At 38.0% G+C, this 20,214-nt stretch overlaps 1 protein-coding gene and 1 non-coding gene across 2 annotated transcripts in view; both read right to left on the bottom strand.

Moving 5' to 3' along the window:
* The window catches only part of NOSTRIN (nitric oxide synthase trafficking), a 71,938-nt gene that overhangs the window by 9,207 nt on the left and 42,517 nt on the right, over nt 1-20,214 (bottom strand). The window contains exons 8-12 of the mRNA XM_049773536.1: nt 15,820-15,945; nt 6,970-7,068; nt 6,752-6,877; nt 1,911-2,019; nt 629-717 (exon numbers count right to left, since the gene is read on the bottom strand). Coding sequence (XP_049629493.1) covers nt 629-717; nt 1,911-2,019; nt 6,752-6,877; nt 6,970-7,068; nt 15,820-15,945 — 549 coding nt within the window. The remainder of the gene's footprint in view (nt 1-628; nt 718-1,910; nt 2,020-6,751; nt 6,878-6,969; nt 7,069-15,819; nt 15,946-20,214) is intronic.
* Nucleotides 14,072-14,230, bottom strand: LOC126010252 (U1 spliceosomal RNA). The gene has a single exon (XR_007496354.1). It is a non-coding gene; the product is annotated as a U1 spliceosomal RNA (small nuclear RNA).

Genomic DNA, 20,214 nt, shown 5'->3' on the forward strand with positions numbered 1-20,214 from the left:
TTCTCTAATTCACAGAAGAACCTAATATGAGGATGGACAGAGAAAAGTCTCCTTTTAGTGACCATCAGTGTTCAGCCCTGCTCTACATTACTATTTGCTAAATATGTCAACTTCATAAAAGCAATTTGAGTTGCATTATATCTCCATTTTTAAGATGAGAAATCTAAGTTGGTGGAGGTTCTTGGGAAATAGTGGCACTGGATACAAATACAGTTGTTTCAGGAAGTAGACCATTTCTGGAGATGGAACATAGCTAAAGAGTGCTTGATTTTCATGTGGAAGAGCAGGGTTGGGGGCAATTCTCTACTCCAGGGGAAAAATGTAAACACTAGATTCTGGGTCAAAGTGCATATGGTTTCTGGATCCTGAAGGAATTATTCTATTATAGATATCTTTACTTAAGGTTCAGTTTTTTTCCAAAGATACTAAAGCAAATACTTTTAAGAACTTGGATTTTTCCAAATCTCTGTCTTCCTGTCAAGGAACTGGCCTACAATATCTCTGACTAAAATTGTTCTATGTCATGAAGAAGGAAAGGCAAACAGAGGTCATCAAATGGGCCAGAAAACCAGCATTCTAAAAATAACTCATCATTCAATGGAAGAAACTGAACTTGGCAAATATTTACCTCATCCATTAAAGCTGCTGTGATTTTCTGGCTGTCTGCATCTGAGAAGAAGTTGTTACTAGAGTAGGCTTTCAGCATTTGTTCCAGACCTGCAAATGAAACCATGTCCCTGGTCACCATTAATTCCAACCCAGAGAGACCACCTTTGAAAAGATCACATTCAGAAGAAGACTGAGGCTAGAAGTTCTTATATGGCTGCTAGTTGTTTCTGCATAAAATCTTAATTCAACTTGACTCCTTTGAATGAAACAGGTGAAATGCTGCTTTGCAAAGTGATATACATATAAAGAATGTAATTTTTCGGGGCTGGAGAGATAACATAGAGGTAGAGTGTTTGCCTTGCATGCAGAAGGATGGTGGTTCGAATTCCTGCATCCCATATAGTCCCCAAGCCTGCCAGGAGTGATTTCTGAGCATAGAGTCAGGAGCAACCCCTGAGCTCTGCCAGGTGTGACCCCCCAAACAAAAACAAACAAACAAACAAAATAATGTAACTTTTCAAGATAGGATTTTGAATCCTTTCTTGACTCTTTCCATGGTGTATCACCAACATTGATCAGGTTCTCCATGTGTTAGGAACCATGTGTTAGCTTTAAGTAGTACAGCTCTAAGTATTATATTCTCTGGGATTTTCCATCAAGTATTACATCTGTAATAAATCATAGATGCACACAAAGTAAGTCAGAATCCTCTGTGTGGAGTCGTTTTTTACTATCTGTATTGCTTTAGGGCTGCCTCATTTACAGTAACCTAACATAATTATTTAGATAAATTAGATTTAAAAGAAACAAACAAGGGGGCAGATTAATAGTGCTTGTACACAGCCAATCTGGGTTCAATTCCCAGCACCATATATGATCTCTAAGTACTGCCAGGATCCCTGGAGTGATCCCTAAGCGCAGAAGAGAAAGACAGAGACATACAGACAGACAGAGAGATATGGAGGGAGAAGGAGAACCAGAAGCCCTGTGCACAGATTTAAAACCAAAACAACTGTCACTCATTTATGCCAATTTCAATGTACAATAAAAATGCTACATTTCTGGTAAAGATAGAATCCTTATACAAGGATCATAAATAGACCAAAATGTTACATAATTTCAAATGTTTATTTTCTTCTTCTATTGTATTTTTCTTTATTCTCACAATAGGTTCAGCAGATGATTATTTAAATGAGAAGAGCCCTTCCCCCACCCCCCCACCCCCAGTAAAAGCAGAATCACTAACCTCTATGCAGAATGCTGCCCCCTTTCTAGGGCCATTTACAGAGATAACCACGCACCTTCCTGGTCTCGTAAGACTTTCTCAATGTCACTTTGTAATCTCAGCAGTTTTGATTTTATGGAAGACTGTTGTCGCTCTGTAGTCATGGTATTGTTAAGATCTTCTTCCTTTGGAAAAAAAATCAGGATGTTGACAATTTCAGACTTGCCATGGCACATTGCTTCAAAACTTTCATTGACTAATTTTAACTTGATGGACAAAAACAAGTTAAAAAATGTCAAATAACTTTTTTGACATATGTCATTTTACAAATGCTTTTTTAAATAAGAAAATACTTCATTGTTCACAGCTTGTTAAGTACATAGTTGAACACTCTAATAAAAAAATTTCTCTTGGTGGATGAGACTTACTGTATAGTTTTTTCATTGTTTCTCAATAAAATTTAAGTGTTGAATACTGACTAATCTTTAATGGACACAGAGCACTTGTATGTTTTGAATCTGGACTGCCTCAGAAGTGAACAACTGTTTGTTAGGCTTTGGGTTGGTTGACTATTTGGAAAAAATGAATTAAAACAAGTACACATACTCTTCCAAGAATGGGCTTATAATTTATTTAGGCCCTAAAAGCATACACAGTATTAATAAATTAGTAAATCAAGGCCATGCTTCTTTCATTTCTCTATAGTGCAGACATCATCTAGCTTAACAAGAGCAAGGGTAGAACAAAAGCTTCAAAGAGAATTGAAAACTTAACAACGATTTTTTTTTTCATTTGCCAAGTGGGAGGAAGGCAAAGATTACTGCAGGCAGAAGAAAGAGCACAAGTGAAGAACTATATGAGGAATATGAGGAAAAATTGTTAGGAGCAATAAACGGAACAGGTGCTTGAACAAACAACGGAAAAAATTGAGTAGTTTGGGTCAAATTATTAAAGTAATTTTTTTTAGGTAGGTAAGAAGAATGTTGAGAAGTTTTTGTGCACTGGACCCTAAGAAAAAGAAGACTAATTAAGAAGATAATTGGGAATATATTGATTAAGATGCTTTTGTACAGCAAAATAAATAAATAGAGGGCTTTTGCAAAAATGAAATTAAAAAAAAAAACAGTTGACAACATTCTGTTGTTTGGAGGGTGAGGAAGGGGAATCTAGTTAGACGCCATAATTGAGTCAGGTCAAACTGCTTCGTCTCCCCAATCTCCACCTGTGAACTTTTATTGGTTACACTGCTAATCCCATAGAACACAAATTGTGTACTAAGTCTATGCAAAGAGGAAGGAGCATCATAATCTAAACTATGAAGGTCTGAATAAAATCACTAGATGGCAGAAGATTCCACATGTCAGTTCTTCTGTTTCTCTTCAGCTGGTATGTTGGGGGCTCTGGGCAGGACAGCTAGCCATAGGCACCCTGGGCTGACCGATTAGTCCAGGGGACTGAGATTCCCACACCAAAGTGGTCTTCAGGACTGGTAAATTGGGCCCTGGGGGGAGGGTGGGGGAGAAAAATTTCTCCCCTATGCATCCACAAACTACAGAGGCAGGGGCTGCACCCAGAAGATTCCACATGCCAGTTCTTCTGTTTCTCTTCAGCTGGTATGTTGGGGGCTCTGGGCCCCCTGGGCTGACCAATTAGTCCAGGGTAGTGAGATCCCCCCATGCCAGAGTGGTCTTCAGGACCACACCTGATAAATCAGGCCCTGGGGAAGTGGGGGAGAGAAATTTCTCTCTTATGCATCCACAAACTACAGAGGCAGGGGCTGCACCCAGAAGATTCCACATGCCAGTTCTTCTGTTTCTCTTCAGCTGTTATGTTGGGGGCTCTGGGCAGGACAGCTAGCCATAGGCCCCCTGGGCTGACCAATTAGTCCAGGGGACTGAGATCCCCCCATGCCAGAGTGGTCTTCAGGGCTACGCCTGGTAAATCAGGCCCTGGGAGGAGGGTGGGGGAGAGAAATTCCTCCCCTATGCATACTGGACCCCATTCAGGAGTTCTTTTCTTCCTAGTATTTATTTTCAAAAGCCCGCGCGACATATATACTTTTTAACAACACCCAAAAATATTCTTAATTCTCTACTGTTTCTAGAAAAAAATTGAATTTCCTAGATTTGAAGGATAATATTCAAATAGGTCTATAAAATCAGTGTATATGTTGACGTGACTTCCTATACAGTGGTCCTCTCTGACTGCCAAGCCTAACCATAAACAATTCATCTATACAATGTATATAGCCCCTCTGAAATATTTCCCCTCCTCCACACCAGAGCCCCTTCTACTCCCTCATCTCCCAATCAGGATTCGTTATCTTTCCCTTAATTAACCCTCTTTACCCTCAGTTCTTTAATTTGTTAGGCACCAAGACTGATCTCTTGCCCCAACAGATTCTGCCCTTTAGCACACCCCTACAAAGCTCATTAACTTCAGTACTACACAGTTATAATCACACACCAAAGTCGTATATTGGATTTATCAACCCCCAACTGTTTCAAAAGACATAAAATGGACACATATGTCTTTTGAATATTTTATGTGTATTTTCTTTAACAGCTATGACTCTTTCTAAATATTCTTTTGCCGTGATGATTTTACCTACTTTTTATCTTCTCTTCTCTTTGTGAGCTGTTCAATAAGAAATTTTGGTGGAAGAATCCCTCATTTTAATGCTTATGATTGAACCATTTCATGGGGATTGTTGGACTTGGTCTTATGGCCCCCATATGTGCCGATAATGCCACGTGGCATTTTTCCTTGTTTGCATGGGCACATTAAAATGGGAAAATACTATACATACAAATCAGTTCTTATCTAAGAGATTGGAACACACAAATCTCATAGTGCAATGGGACCTTACACCCTGAACATTCATATAATGACCTGGCACAGGCCTCAGATGAATGGGCATCCTCCATTCACCCCTGAACCAGGGAAGCTATCTACGAAACATCCAATTTTTTTATAACAACACCTGGAAGCAATCCTCTACCAGGGAAGACCCTACCACTGCTCTGACATTGACCTGCTCAAAAGAGACTTCCCTTAACACTAAGAAGACTTGACAACAACAACGACCTGCTTAAAGGACAGGGTTCTCTGCATTGCCCTTTAATTGTGAGGTGAAACGAGAGGACGCTCTGCACCATCCTAACTGCAATATAGGATATGCAGATTCCAGGATCTGTAATACAGAAACATGATGCCAACAACAGAGACTGTGTGAAAAATAAAAGTGTATTGGCACTACAGACAATGACCTGGATTGGACAAACTAGTTTGCCTGAAGCCTAGAGTTGGTCTTATGCCAGGAAACTTCAGGGGTAGGGTCTCCTTCTATTTAGGCCAAGGCTTTTCTTTTCCATGTCCCTCATATTTTAGTGGGCCTATGCAAACAATAATTGCCACTCTAACACTGTTTTTACTGTGCTCCTTTGACTAATCCTTAAGAAAAACAACCCACTTAAACTTTTGAGGTTAACTTAAACTAATATGTATGTGCATGGAAATGTAAAAAATGTACTTTGCCTTCAATGTTTAAGGAGTTACATAAGTTTTATGTCTTTAGATTGCTTTGTGTGCTGCTAAGAAAAATTATGTACTACAATCTGGGGACTCGAGGGACAAAGTAATTGTACATGGGTTCTGTTTTATTTTTCTTAATGTTCTTTGGCTGAAAGTTCAAAGTTAAGAAATCAGCAATGGGACTACTGAGGATTCTGTTTACGGATGATTGTCCTTCCACTGTGACTTTACCTTGTCCTCTTTCTTTGCATGTTTGTTTTCATAATTAAAAATAAAATATTAATAAAAATCACTAATTGGCTCAGGAAGAAGCTATGAGGAATTTATTCTTCAGGCTTTCCAATAAGTTTTTAAAAGACGATTATTAGGACCAAAATTCACCATCTTTGAAGCATACCTTCTCCATTAAAGAATTTACTTCATAAGTGCAGTGAAGTAAGGTGATTAGACTTTCACCACAAACTGTTTATTTTATAGTAACTTCATCCAATAAGCCTCCATAACTTGGTTCAAAATTTTCAAAGGCATGTTAGCATCTTAGCTCTAAAGCATGTTAGCAATGATGGCCTCCTCAAGGTCTCATGCCTTAGTGTAACTTCTCTGGTGAGTATGGGCTCATTTATTGACTTACTTATAACAAATATATATTATGAGATTCCCCTCTTGAGATAAGTTTGTAAAAAGAAAAAAAAAACTATGCTTTTGTCTTGGACACTCTCTCTTTCCTTGGACCACCAGTTCTGGGGATGGGGGAAGAAGGCTAATGTGAGTTGCCTGTGAAGAAACCCATACAACAAAGAAACACTGATATCTCCAGTCAAATAGGGATGGAGGCTGCCACTAGCTCAGTGAGGAAGCTAAGAATACTGGCATTGCCCAACAGAGTTGTTAGCTTTCTGCAAAAGCTGATTTGAACTCATTTGATTGCAGCTTCTAATGGGAATCAAAGGCATCCAGCTATTAGCATGGCTTTGGGAGTCAAAGGAATCCAAACCATGTCTAGATTCATACCGACAGAATAACAAATTTTGAGTACTTGGGGCTTTGTGCTGTGTAAACACAGCTATAAACCACTATTCTTGCATACAGTGATACTATTTAGATTATAAAACACATCTGCCTATCATTGCGCTTAAAAAGTGTTAGTATAAAATCCTGTTTGACTCCGTTTCTTTCCAGAGAATACCAAAAATATGTTTCCATTTCCAAGTTTGTAATTCACATATTTTAAAAACAAAGATATGGACTGTTTAAAAATTATTATGTCAATTCATAAAACACAAAGTCCCCTTTATAGTTGCATTCCATGTTTGTTTTCAACATGATTACTTAGATCATGACTAAAGTTTCCCCTAATGGAATTTTCTTTCATTCCATACTTACAAAGTAATCAGTTAGCAGAAAAACTGATTTATTTTCTATCGATGAAACTGCCTTTTCTTCCATTAGCTCTTGGATATCTTTTTCAACATCTATCTTGCTGATGGCACAGTGAATCTGTGCATGGCACTGCAATGCCAAGGGAAACAGAACAAGGTTGATGAAGACATGTTTTCTGCCGTAACATGCTTGACAGAAAGGGAAATATGCTTCCTACTCACTGTGTTCAGGGTTTGGCCAAAAATAGAAACATTTTGGGAGTATTGGTGCAAGTTATTACATAATAATTGAATCCTTTCCTTCTCCAGCTCCAGGATGCTCTAGAAAATGGAAACACGATTAGCCAGTTAGCATGCAAAACTGAAGCTCCCATTAAGCAATGACAGCTCAGGCGGAAGCTGAAGCAAACTACTATGTACGTCTTGATGCTGTTGTATCCAAGCTGCTGTGGATGGGAGGGCAAGATTTGCAGGAAAAAATGTGACCTAGTGTATGTATTTTTTATTCTCCTTTTGGATTAATTCAACTCGTGCACTTTTCCAAGTTTTATATTCCTCCCTCCTCCCCTTCCTCCCTTCTTTTTTTCCTCCCTCCCTCCTGCGCTCCCAGCCCTATGCTCTAGGACTATGCAATAACAGGGATTGAACTTTGGCCTTTTACATGAAAAGCATACTTTTCATGAGCTCAGTTCATTGATTTCTCTGGCTCCTCCTCAGACATTTTTAACCCCAAAGACACATAAGCAGGTGCTGTAGGTTACCTGTCATTCACAAAGAGGATAGAAAAGAGGCATTTGAAAATCATCCATGAGTGATAGAACAAAGACCATAACATTCATATTTTGGACAGCTTTTAGACACATAATATTTTTTTAAATATTGGCATTGAGGGGCCAGAGTGATAGCACAGTGGTAGGGCATTTGTCTTGCGTGGCACTGACCTAGGATGGACCACGGTTCAATCCCCCAGTGTGCCATATGGTCCCCCAAGCCAGGAGGATTTCTGAGTGCACAGCCAGGAGTAACCCCTGAGTGTCACCAGGTCTGGCCCAAAAACCACACACACACACACACACACACACACACACACACACACACACACACACACCCCACACCACACAAACACACAAAGAAAAGAATATACAAATATTCTTTATACAATATGTAAGGATATATATAAATATATATTCTTTTTTATGATTAAAACACATTTTTTATCATAATGGCTTACATATATTTCACAGTAGTATTTTAGGTACATATTAACATTGTCTAGCTTACTATTAGTGATCATATATCTGTTTGGTCCTATTACCCTTTCTTGTTTCCCCTCTATTTAAGAGGCGGAGCTAGATAAATTGAGTTATGTGGTTTTGTTTGAGGAAAGAAAAACAATAGATTAGGGTACAAAATAAGAAAAGAAAAAAAAGTCAAATATGCTGAAAATGGGCGGAGTCCTTCTAGAGGCTTTCAACCTCAGTTTGAGAGAGGATGTGAAAGAGGTAATTAAAACACCACATCAATACAGAAAGAAACATCAAATTAAATACCCAGTGAGATATATATATATATATTCTTATACAATATATAAGAATATACAAAAAGGCAGAGATGAAGATCTAGAGTGAAAGTACAGTAGGTACTGCCTTAAACCCAGGTTTTATCCCCAGCATCTCATGTGGTTCCCTCACCCCCAAGCATCACCAGGAGTCTTAAATACAAAGCCAAAAGTAACCCCTGAACAGGGTATGTGTGTCTGCCAAAAAAAAAGAGGTAGATAGTATAGTTTATTGAACACTTGCTTTGTATATTGCCAACCTGTGTTCAATCCCTATGTTGTTATGGTCCCCTCAAACATCACCAGGAGTGATCCCCAGGTACAAAGCTAAGAGTAGTCCTGAGAGCATTCAAGTATACACACCCCCCAAACACAATATAAGGAGCATAAATGATGTATTTAACTTGCACATAGCCCACCCAATTTCTATACCAGGCACCCCATATGGTCCCCCAAGCCAACCTGGAGTAATTCCTGAGTGAAGATCCAGGAATAACCCCTGAGCACCACAGGGTGTGGCCCAAACTACCAGCCTCTCTAAGAGGATAAGGTAACCTACCAAAAATACTGTTTCTTTTTATAAGAAACATAAGCAAATATATAAAAAAACTATGTACAGAAAATTCACTCAGAAAATCATAACAAATAAGTACAGAAAGTTTTGCTCAAATGCTTGGAACAGCAAGTGGGATAAGCTTCAAAAAGAAAGGTCTTGGGGATGGAGCAATAACACAGTGGGTAGGGAATTTGCTTTGCATGCAGCCAACCAGGTTCAATCTCCGGTATCCCATGTGGTTCCAGAGCCTACCAGGAGTGATTTTTGAGTGCAGAACCAAGAGTAACCATTGAACACTGTGGGTGTGGCCCTTAACCCCCCCAAAAAAGGTCTTTAAACTATAGGAAAAGAAATGTAGAAAGTAGTTGTTAAAGTTCAGCAAAACAAACAAACAAACAAAACCTAAATAATAAAAAAAATGAAAAAGAAGAAGAACTATGTTTACCTGATCAGTGTTTAGGGACTAGTCCTAATTCTACACTCAGGAGTGACCCTGGGCAATGCTCATATTTAGTGCTAGGAATTTAAATCATGGTCATCTCATTCTACGTAAGCACCTTAACTCCTATACTATTTCTATAGCCCTTTTAAGTTAGGTTTTAGGAACTCAGCAGATACCCACTTTGCAACAGTTCCCTTTCTTTAATATATGCTGAAGCACTAGCATCCATCCGAGACTAGAATAACCAAAGTCTCTTGGTGAGTGTGATAATGTTTAATAGATTCTAATTACATTTTACAGACATCATTTAAATGATCTATGTTCGCTCATGAAAAAAAATGTTAATTCAAATTCCATTGAGCAAAGAGGAGATTTTTATCACGTTTAATAAATTATTTTATATAGGTGCCTTAGAACTGAATGATAACACTTAATATAAGTAAACATCTACACATTTACAGAAGTAACTGTGAAAGCCTATATTTTTTGTTTGTTTTTTTGTTTTTGGGTCACACCCGGCAGTACTCAGGGGTTACTCCTGGTTCTATGCTCAGAAATCGCTCCTGGCAGGCTTGGGGGACCATATGGGATGCGGGGATGTGAACCACCATCCTTCTGCATGAAAGGTAAACACCTTATTTCCATGCTATATCTCTGGCCCCTGAAAGCCTATTTTTTTAACCCAGAGTTTCTCAGCCTTTTTTTTTTTAATCAAGCCTTTTTCTGACCATGTTTTCTTTCTGTGGTGTTCCTGTCCTAATAGTAGGCTCAAGTCTCATGCCATTTGCCTTCATTTATATAATTTTTACCTGTAATAGCCCTAAAATGTCCTGAGAGCCCACTTGTCCCCCACTTGAGAAATGCACTTTTTTAAGAAAATAATATCTTTAAGCACCATGATTACAAACATGGTTGTAGTTGGGTTTCATTCATAAAAAGAACACGCCCCAACACCAGTGCAACACTCCCATCACCAATGTCCTCCAACTCCAGCCTCAGGCCCTGTCTGTATTCTTGATAGGCATTCTACTTCTCTCACTCATTGAGATGGTCATGATAGTTGTCAGTGTACTTATTTCTCTAACTGTACTCACACCTCTTTGTGGTGAGCTTCATATCATGAGCCGGTCCTTCTGGCCCTCAGCTCTATTGTCTCTGGGCATAGTTAAAATAATGTCTTTTGTTTTTCTTAAAACCCATAGATGAGTGAGACTATTCTGTGTGTGTGTGTGTGTGTGTGTGTGTGTGTGTGTCCCTCTGACTTATTTTACTCAGAGGTTTCCATGTACATAATAGTTTCCATGTACATACACATATAGGAAAATTTCATGACTTCATCACTCCTGATGGCTGGATAATATTTCATTGTGTATATATATCATGTGTGTATATATATATATATATGTACCATGTATATGTATATGACTTTAGCCATTCATCTGTAGAAGGGTATCTTGGTTGGTTCTAGATTCTAGCTACTGTAATTAGTGCCGCAATGAATATAGGTGTGAGGAAGGGATTTTTGGATTGTATTTCTATGTTCCTAGGGTACATCCCTTGAAGTGAAATAGCTAAATCACATGGGAGCTCAATTTCCTTTTTATTTTCCAGAAAGGCTGGACTAGACAGTATTCCCACCAGTGAATGAGAGTTCCTTTATCTCCACATCCCCACCAGCACTGATTGTTCTAGTTCGTTGTAATGTGTGCAAGTCTGTGGTGTGAGGTGGTACCTCATTATTGTTTGGATTTGCATATCCTTTATGAGTAGTGATGTGAAGCATTTTTATGTGCCGTTTGGCCATTTGCATTTCTTCTTTGAAAAGGAAGAAAATTTGAAAATTTTGAAAAATTTGAAAATTTGAAAACTTTTGAAAAATTTAAAAATTTGAAAAACTTTGAAAAATTTGAAAATTTGAAAACTTTTGAAAATTTTAAAAATTTGAAAAACTTTGAAAAATTTGAAAATTTTTCTTTGAAAAACTGTCTACTCATTTCTTCTCCCAATTTTTTGATGGGTTAGGTGTTTTTTTTCTTGTTAAATTGTGTCAGTACCTTGTATATCTTAGATATTAGCCCCTTATCTGATGGGTATTGTATGAATAGTTTCTCCCATTCTGTGGATGGGTTTTGTTTCCTAGGCACTATTTCCTTTGAGATACAGAAGCTTCTCAGCTTAATATAGTCATATCTGTTTCTATTTTCACTTCCACTTGTTTAACAATGCTGTTTCCTTCTTGGAGATGCCTTTAGTCTCAATTTCATAGAGTGTTTTACCTGCATGCTATTCTATATATCATATTAAACAAAATATATGAAACAAACATGGTTTCAGATCTGATATCAAGGTATTTAATACATATGGATTTGACCATTGGTGCATGGTGTTAGTTAAAGGTCTGAGTTTGCTTTATGGAATGTAGCTGACCAGTTGTCCCAACACCCCTTGTTGAAGAGGCTTTCCTTGCTCCATTTTGCATTTATTGCCCCTTTATCAAAGATTAGTTAATTGTATATCTGGGAAATATTCTCTGAATATTCAAATCTATTCCACTAATCTGAGGGTCTGTCTTTATTCCAATACCATGTTGCTTTAATGACTATTGATTTGTAATACAATTTAAAGTTGTGGAAAGTGATGCCTCCCATACTCCTTTTCCCAAGGACTGCTCTAGCTATTCCTTGATGTTTATTGTTCCAAATGAAATTCAAATTCAGGAGTGTTTAATTCACTTATTTGAAGAATGTCATGGGTATTTTTAGAGGGATTGCTTTAACTCTGTACAATGCTTTGGGGAGTACTGCCATTTTAATGATGCAAATCCTGCCAATCCATGAACAGAATATATGTCTCCATTTCCTTGTGTCATCTTTTATTTCTTGAAGCAAAATTTTATAGATTTCTTGGTATAGGTCTTTCACCTCTTTACTAAAATTGACTCCAAGGTATTTGAGTTTGCGTGACACTAATGTGAATGAGTTCTAATAACATCCTTCATATTTATTCTCTAAAATCCTATCTGAGTGGCTAGCTTGGTGGTTGGCACTTTTTGGGTCATCAGAGCAGCCATCTTCATTATCTATGCATGGTATTGGCCTATGTTGTTACCCCATTGTCATACTTGTGTGTTTTTTTCTGTGTTATGGTTTGGTTCATTGGCTAGAAGATGCACATAGCCAAGAAGCTTCACAGCCATGCTCCTCTGTCTCCCCTCTTCTTTGGGGGAGACTGACTATCTTTACGGCTTGGGCAGAGATTTTTTTCACTGGGTGCTTTCAGGGCTGCATCCGGAGGCAATCAGGGGACAGGAAAGCAAGCACGTGCAAAGCAAGCAGAGGCTGTTTTAAAATGGCTTCTTTTGGCCAAGGTACATGGCAGGAATCAGGCTTATCCCTTCGTGGGTGGAGACTGCCTACCTTGATGACATGGGTGGAGACAACTTTTGCTGGGGTATTTCAAGGCTGCATCTGGAGGTAAGCAGGGGACAGGAAAGCAAGCAAGCACAAAGCAACCAATGTCCTTTTTAAAATGGCTCCTTTTTGCCAAGGCATACAGCAGGAATCCAAGAAATGCAGCCTTAATCTGTCAACATTGATTATCTTTTCTTTTCATCTTTAATTAGCTCTATTTTTTATCAGGTTTCTCTTATATTCAAAACCCTATTCTATTGTGTAGAAAGTTCTGATTCATTTAATCATTGCCTTAAAGCTGATCATTTGAAAAGTTTCCTCTCTCAATCCTCATGACATTCAAATTGAGATTTGAGTTTTATTTTTCAGCTACATGTTCATGGTAGATTTTTTTTTCTTTCTTTCTTTTTTTTTTCTTTTTGGGCCACACCTGGTGAAGCTCAGGGGTTACTCCTGGCTATGCGCTCAGAAATCACTCCTGGCTTGAAGGACCATATGGGACATGGGGAGATTAAACTGCAGTCTTGGGTCAGCAGCATGCAAAGCAAACACCCTACCACTGTGCCACTTCTCCGGCCCAATATGGTGGATCTTTAAAAGAAATGTGGTTTTAACTAGCTTGAGAAATTGTTCTGGAAAAGAATCAAACTATTATGCCTTAATGTACCCCTTATTTGCAAATAGCTGCCTGTCACCTTAGCATATAGAACAGAGTATCATTGGGAGACCATAGAAAATATTGATCAAATTATTTTGTGCACTGCGATTTAGATGTGGAGCACTGAATCAGAATATTTTGACAGAATATCAGAAAATTTTGACATGGACATCAAATGATTTTCTAAAATAATTTCTGATATCTAGAGTGATAATTTAGGGGTTAAGGCACTTGTCTTTCATGCAGTTAACTATTTTGATCTCTGGCACACATGTAATCTTCATAAACACTGCCAGAAGTGACCCCTGAGCACAAGTAAGAATTAGCCCATGAATTTCTAGGTGTGCTTCCAGACCCCACCAAAATTGTATTTATGCATATAAAAGTATAATTCCGAGAATGGGTTGGCATCTATAGTAAGCATTTGATTGTTGTAGTATTAACTTTATACATATTAATACTTTTATCAACTTTCATTGTTTATTCTTGGAAGATCAAAATTGTAGCTTGGACTTGGTATATTCAACATGGTACGATTATGAAGAGGTAAATCTAATTTTTACAGATCGTTTGTGGAATGATTTAATGGCCATGTGAGATTTTTATCATATTTTTCAAAGAGAGTATCTAGTGAACATTATTAAACATAGTTTATTCTTGAGCATAGTTGGATTTAAAATAATTTGTAAAACATTTTTTTCAGGGGAGAGCGTGAACACAGTCCCCCATTACCACAAATTATGCAGTTTCCCACATTTGGGGAAATTGCAGGGGGTCAGCACATCTGAGTGCAATGGGTGAGCCTTGCCCTGGGGAAACCCCCTTCGTGATCATGGTATCTCCCCTGCCAGGTAAGTATAAGAATTTGTAAATCTAACCTGGATACTAAGAAGGTGTGCAAAGACATTTAAGTTCTTATATTCCATTTTCATAGAACTATGGTGGGAAAATGTAGCCAGAGCAGGGGTGTGGAGTGGTAAGGCATCTGCCTTGCCTGTGCTAGTCTAGGACAGACTGCAGTTCAATCCCCTAGTGTCCCATATGGTCTCCAAGCCAAAACTGATTTCTGAGTGCATATCCAGGAGTAACCCCTGAGTGTCAATTGGGTGTGCCCCCCAAAAGAGTGAAATTGAGAGACCTTAATTGTTCACTTCTTCTTGTCATACTTAAAAATAAAAATTTGGGGGCGAGAGCGGTGGCACAAGTGATAAGGTGTCTGCCTTGCCTGCGCTAGCCTAGGATGGACCTTGGTTTGATCCCCCGGCATCCTGTATGGTCCCCCAATCCAGGAGCAATTTCTGAGTACATAGCCAGGAGTAACCCCTGAGCGTCACAGGGTGTGGCCCAAAAACAAAACAAAAATAAAATAAAATAAAATTTTTCTAATTAAATTTAGTTCAATTTTATTATATGTCTTCAAGAACATAACATTGTACTTAAATAATCAATAAAATATTTGTTGATTTAAATAATCAACAAAAGATACAGAATGCACATCATAAGTAATATGTGAGTCAATGACTTATAGTGTAGGCTAAGTATACGCAAGCTAACAAAAATAAAAATAAGAGGTAAATCTTTATTGTTTGTAGTAAGTCATCCTTACTCAAGGATGACTTGAGAAGAGTGTAAGTGGATACTAAGAGAAGAAAAGAAACTGAGGGGAAAAAAGAGAGAACCTCTGATGACAGTAACTGTACTCAGGAGAAAGCAATGAGAAATCATTTAGTTTATCTGAAGTCACAGTAGGAGTCAGGGTTCTAGATAAGGATCAGGTTGTGTCAGTCTAGGCCTGATCTCCATGTTCAAGACCACACAAGCTTTTTTTTCTTTTTTTGGCCACACCCATTTGATGCTCAGGGGATACTCGTGGCTAGCGCTCAGAAATTGCCCTTGCAAGAAATTGCGCTTGCAAGGCAGACACCTTACCTCTAGCACCACCTCGCCAGCCCCATACCACATAAGCTTTGAGAAAAAAAAAAGTGCCTTGTATGGGGTTTACCTGGTTTGATCCACAGTATCCTACATGTTTCCCCAAGCACCACCAAGAGTAAATCCTGAGTGCAGATAGAGGGTAATCCCTGAGTATTGCTTGGTGTGACCCTACCCCAACTCCCAAGAAAACATAAGTGTAGAGATGAAAAGACGGCATGGCTGACATTACATGCAGTACATCTTACATTTGGCAGGGGCTGGTACAATCTCTGATACTACAGTTACCCAAGCATCACTTAGTGTAACCTTGGAGGCCTCTGAGCACCACCTAAATGGTCTCTATAATCCCAGCACCCAAACCAGAACACCACCACATTCTGAGGTCCTAGCACTAGCATTGAACCACTGACATAGTTGACCCAGGATCACCAGCTAGAGACCTGAAGCCTCCATCTGGGAGGCTTCCCTCACTCTTCCAAATATACTATACATTCACTATAATGTATAACTCACCTGGTAACAATTTTCTAGTGTTTTTTCCCATTTCAGCCTGGTAGAACACCCAGCCACATTTTTTTGGTAGTAGCTTTCATCTTCTTTTGACAGCTTCTCAGTTGATTTTTTCAGTTTATTGAGGAGCTAAAGAGAAACATCAGTGTTAATATCACTATCTCCTGAGTGAAAGACCTCTAAAATGCCAAAATGTATCCTAATGACATTTTCCCTCTATCAGCCAATGTAATTGCAGATGACAAAATCAAAGATATTTTTTATTAAAAGGTGAATTTCAGAGATAAAATAAAACATTAGGTCTCTTCTGGATAATTCGTTCTTTTTTTTAATAGGTGAAAACTGAGGTTGATTCTTAAATTTGATGTGATGTGCCTGCAATTGTCATGGAAGAAGACAAATAACTAGTGAGAAGTAGTTAAGTGTGAATGGAGAATTTAATTGAAATTTTAATCTACCAAGGGTTCCTGTCATCTTCTTTTCTAATTTTTGTTGTTGTTGTTTGTTTCTTTGTTTTGTGCCACATCTGGTGATGCTTAAGGATTCCTCCAGGGATCATTCCTGGTTGTGTTCATGGTGCTATAGATCAATCCTGGGTAAGCTGTGTGCAAGGCAAGCACCTTTCCCATTGTTCTATCTCTCTGGCTCTACCATCTTTTTATACATCCTTTAAGCTCCTGCATTCTTTACTAGGACTGGTAGAAATCTGTATAATTACATAGTTTTCAGCATTCAACTTCAGACAAGTGTGTGATATTCAAGAGTTTCAGTTTTCCTATCCCAGTACTCTAAACAGTGATAATGATATGCTTTAAAGATTCAAATGTGATTTAGATCACCAGTGAAAGTTGTATGGTAGTCAGAGATTAGTGAGTGTTACTCACTAATATTGAATATTGAAGAAAGTGATGCATATGTCAATGTTTCTGGAATGTTTCTGGAAGTAACAGAATAACTGAATAACAGAATAACTGAAAGATTCTCTCCTCTTATCCTGTTCTCCAATAAGCTGCCACTTCACAAAAAGCCCCTATTTCTTATCATCAATATTGGGCAGTTTATGAAATCTAGAAAATCAAAATATTACAAAACTCTTGGGACCAGGGTGGCTGAAGTTGAGTCTCAAAATGCTCAGACAAGTCATTTCATGTCTCTAAGAATAGAGAAAGTTGGATTAGGGGCCAGAGAGATATCACAGTGGGTAGGGCATTTGTCTCACATGCGACCAACCCAGGTATTATCCCTGGCATCCCATATAGTCCCCTGAGATGGCCAGGAGTAATTTCTGAGTGCAGAGCCAGGAGTAACCTCTGAGAGTTACCAAGTGTGGCTCAAAAATAAACAAATAAAAAAAAGAAAAAGTTGGATTTATGTGGATGATTCTTAAATGTTAAAAAAAAAACAACACACCAAATGCTTGTAAAATTGAAGATCATTAACTATGGATCCTATACCCTTCTTGAATCAATAGTTCTGCAGTGGCATGTAGAAGTCTAAACTTTCTCTTCCTGGGTGATTCTGATGCAAATGACTAGCAAACCATAATTTAAGGAACACCTAGGTTCCTTTGTTCAGGAATTTCAAGGACAGAAACAAAGACTTATTTAAAGAATGACCCTCTTTATGGCTAAGGACATTGTGGCTAACATATCAGTAATGAACATTCATCCCAAATGCTGAATATTAACTCTACTCAATTTATTACTCCAATTGATATGCCAGCCACTCAACTGTCCCCTAGCCTCTGATGTATGACGGACACAGGACACATTTGGCTTTGTTTTTCCTACACTTATCTATAGATATATGAGCTTGTGACTATTAGCTTGATAATAGTGTAGTAATAGGACTGAAAGCACAGCCTGTCTATAGTTTGCTAAGTCATTGACCTCAAATGCTTATTGAAAATACTTCCATCTCCAAAAATGAGACCTCGGTAACTTTTGAGATGTGCACTCCCATCAATCAGCACACACTATACATCTATTGACTGCTGAACAAATGTATAGCAAATAGTTCCAAATAGTTATACAAGAACATGGACTTCTTTATTCTATTTTAGAATCTTGAAATTATTAAAAATTAAAATAAAAAAATTTTTGCAAATGCTGAATTTTTCTTTCTCTTAGAACAAACATTACATTCATTTATTATGTATTGAATGCCCACAATGTATCACCTGATAATTTCTTAAAATAAATAGAAAACTATTAATATTCCCTCTTTTAGTCAGGGACATACACAGTCTGTTACTATCATGTGGATGGATCCCAAATGATATAGTTTTTGAGTGCCATAGAAAACTAGAAGAGACACCTAACCCTAGCCTCAGAAATAAATTCAAACTTAAGCTGAGATTTGACATATCAGTCACACAAATAACTCCACTATAATGAGTGTATAATGACTGTAGCATTAGCAAGGCAAAATAGAATGACACAACACAGAAAAACATGTTGGTGACATTAGCTCAGTTGACAAGGAAAATAGCAAGAGAAAACAATAAAAAGATGAGTGTTAAGTTAGGGAGGAACTCAGGGGCCACAGAGAAGAATTTACATGGACACACATGTAGGTACTCAGGGCGTACTCCTGGCTCTGCACTCAGGGATTACTCCTGGCAGGGATTGGGAGCCCTCTGGGGAACCAATGATGGAACTCAGGTCAGGTGCATTTAAGGCTATTAATATTAATATTCCTACCTACTGTGCTACCTACCTACTGTAGCCCTACCTACGGTTCTATCACTCTGGGCTTTGGGAAGGCTTTTTAATAAGCAAAAGCACAGATTCAATTTCAGAAGCCCCAATTTGGTTATAGATAGGAAATAGATAAAAAGAGGCAATGATGGGAGTCAAGAAACTAACTAGTCACAGTAATCCACACATTAATCTGGGAGAGAGCAGCTACAGTAGAGGAGTAGGATAAATTAGGAATTAAAATCAAGAGGTTATGTTGGACAATGATGTGCAAAGGTAGAGATAACACAAGAATTATGATTTTTGTTAGAGGGGCTGATGGTTCTGATGTTGGAGTTTGAGGTGCTAGAAAAAGGTTTAGAAACTGGTTTGGACTGGAGATAAAAATTGGGATATTCTCCATACTTAAAAACATTCATTTGAAAAACATACAGAATTATTCATTGCTGCACTTAGTACAACATAATGAATATATGTTACATATACACAATAAAATACTATGCAGATTCAAGGAGCAATGAAATCATGGAATCTGCAGCAACCTGGTAGGAACAGGAAGAGATCGTGTTGAAATAAGTACACCGTAAGAAGAAGAAAGACAAACACAGGATGATCTCACTTATCTGTGGTATATAAAGTAACTGGTTTAGGAAATGTAATGTAGTGAAGGTGGGTGCCTAGGTCCCCTCGATCCCAGAGACTTGGAAGAAGGAGGACAGAGAAGAAAATAAATCAAGGCAGGAAAGAAAAAGATGAGAAAGGGAAGTAATGGGAAATAGGGGTCTGGGCTTTGATTATATTGGTGATGTGGGAGAGTGGTATAGTTATACATCCAAAGCACAGAGTCAACAACATTAAAACATGAGATATAAGTTGCAACTGTAGAACTCTGTAATTTGTCTGCCAAAGTGGTAGGTAGGATGGAGTGGGATGATGGAGGCAGGAAGGGGGATGTGGAGTATGATGGAGTATGGCATCAATGATGATGGGAGTTGACACTGGTGGTAAAATTGCTGTTAAAATATTATATGCCTAATGCTCAATTATCAATAACTTTGTAAACCAGGGTTATTTAATTAAATTATTATTTTTTATTGTGGGTATTTCCATGGCTGAGAGATAGTTCAGAAAAGTAAGGCACTTGCTTTGTACAGTCAACTTAGGTTCTACCCCCTGACATCTCACTTGATCTACTGAACTCACCAGGAGTGATTACTCAGTGCTGAGCCATAATAAACCCTGAGCATGGACAGGTGTGGTCCATAAAACAGATTTAAAAAAAGAAAGAAAAAAAGAGAAGCCCTTGTAATATCTTTTTAAAACCATTTATGAGAAAAGTATGGAGAAACACCCAAAAGTAAGATATTTCTAAAGTAAAAATTAAAAAAAAAGTCTACAAGGGGAAAATCAATGTTGCTTAATGCTTCCAAGAACTTAAATTAGGCCAGAGCTGGTAAGTATCCATTGGCTTTAGCAAAGCTGACATTGTTGTCACTTGCAGAATGGTAGGGAAAACCATGATTGACATAATTTGAGGCATGAACAGATGAGGAAGTAAAGACAGAGCATACATAAACACTTTTAATAAATTGTTTATATAGAAAAGTGGGGTTCAGGAGTTATATGAAAGTATATGGAGAAGAATAAGAAAAGAAACATGGAGCTGGAGGATAGGATAGGATAGGATAGGATAGGATAG

This window comes from Suncus etruscus, chromosome 5 (assembly GCF_024139225.1).
Source record: "Suncus etruscus isolate mSunEtr1 chromosome 5, mSunEtr1.pri.cur, whole genome shotgun sequence".
Taxonomy (NCBI): Eukaryota; Metazoa; Chordata; class Mammalia; order Eulipotyphla; family Soricidae; genus Suncus; species Suncus etruscus.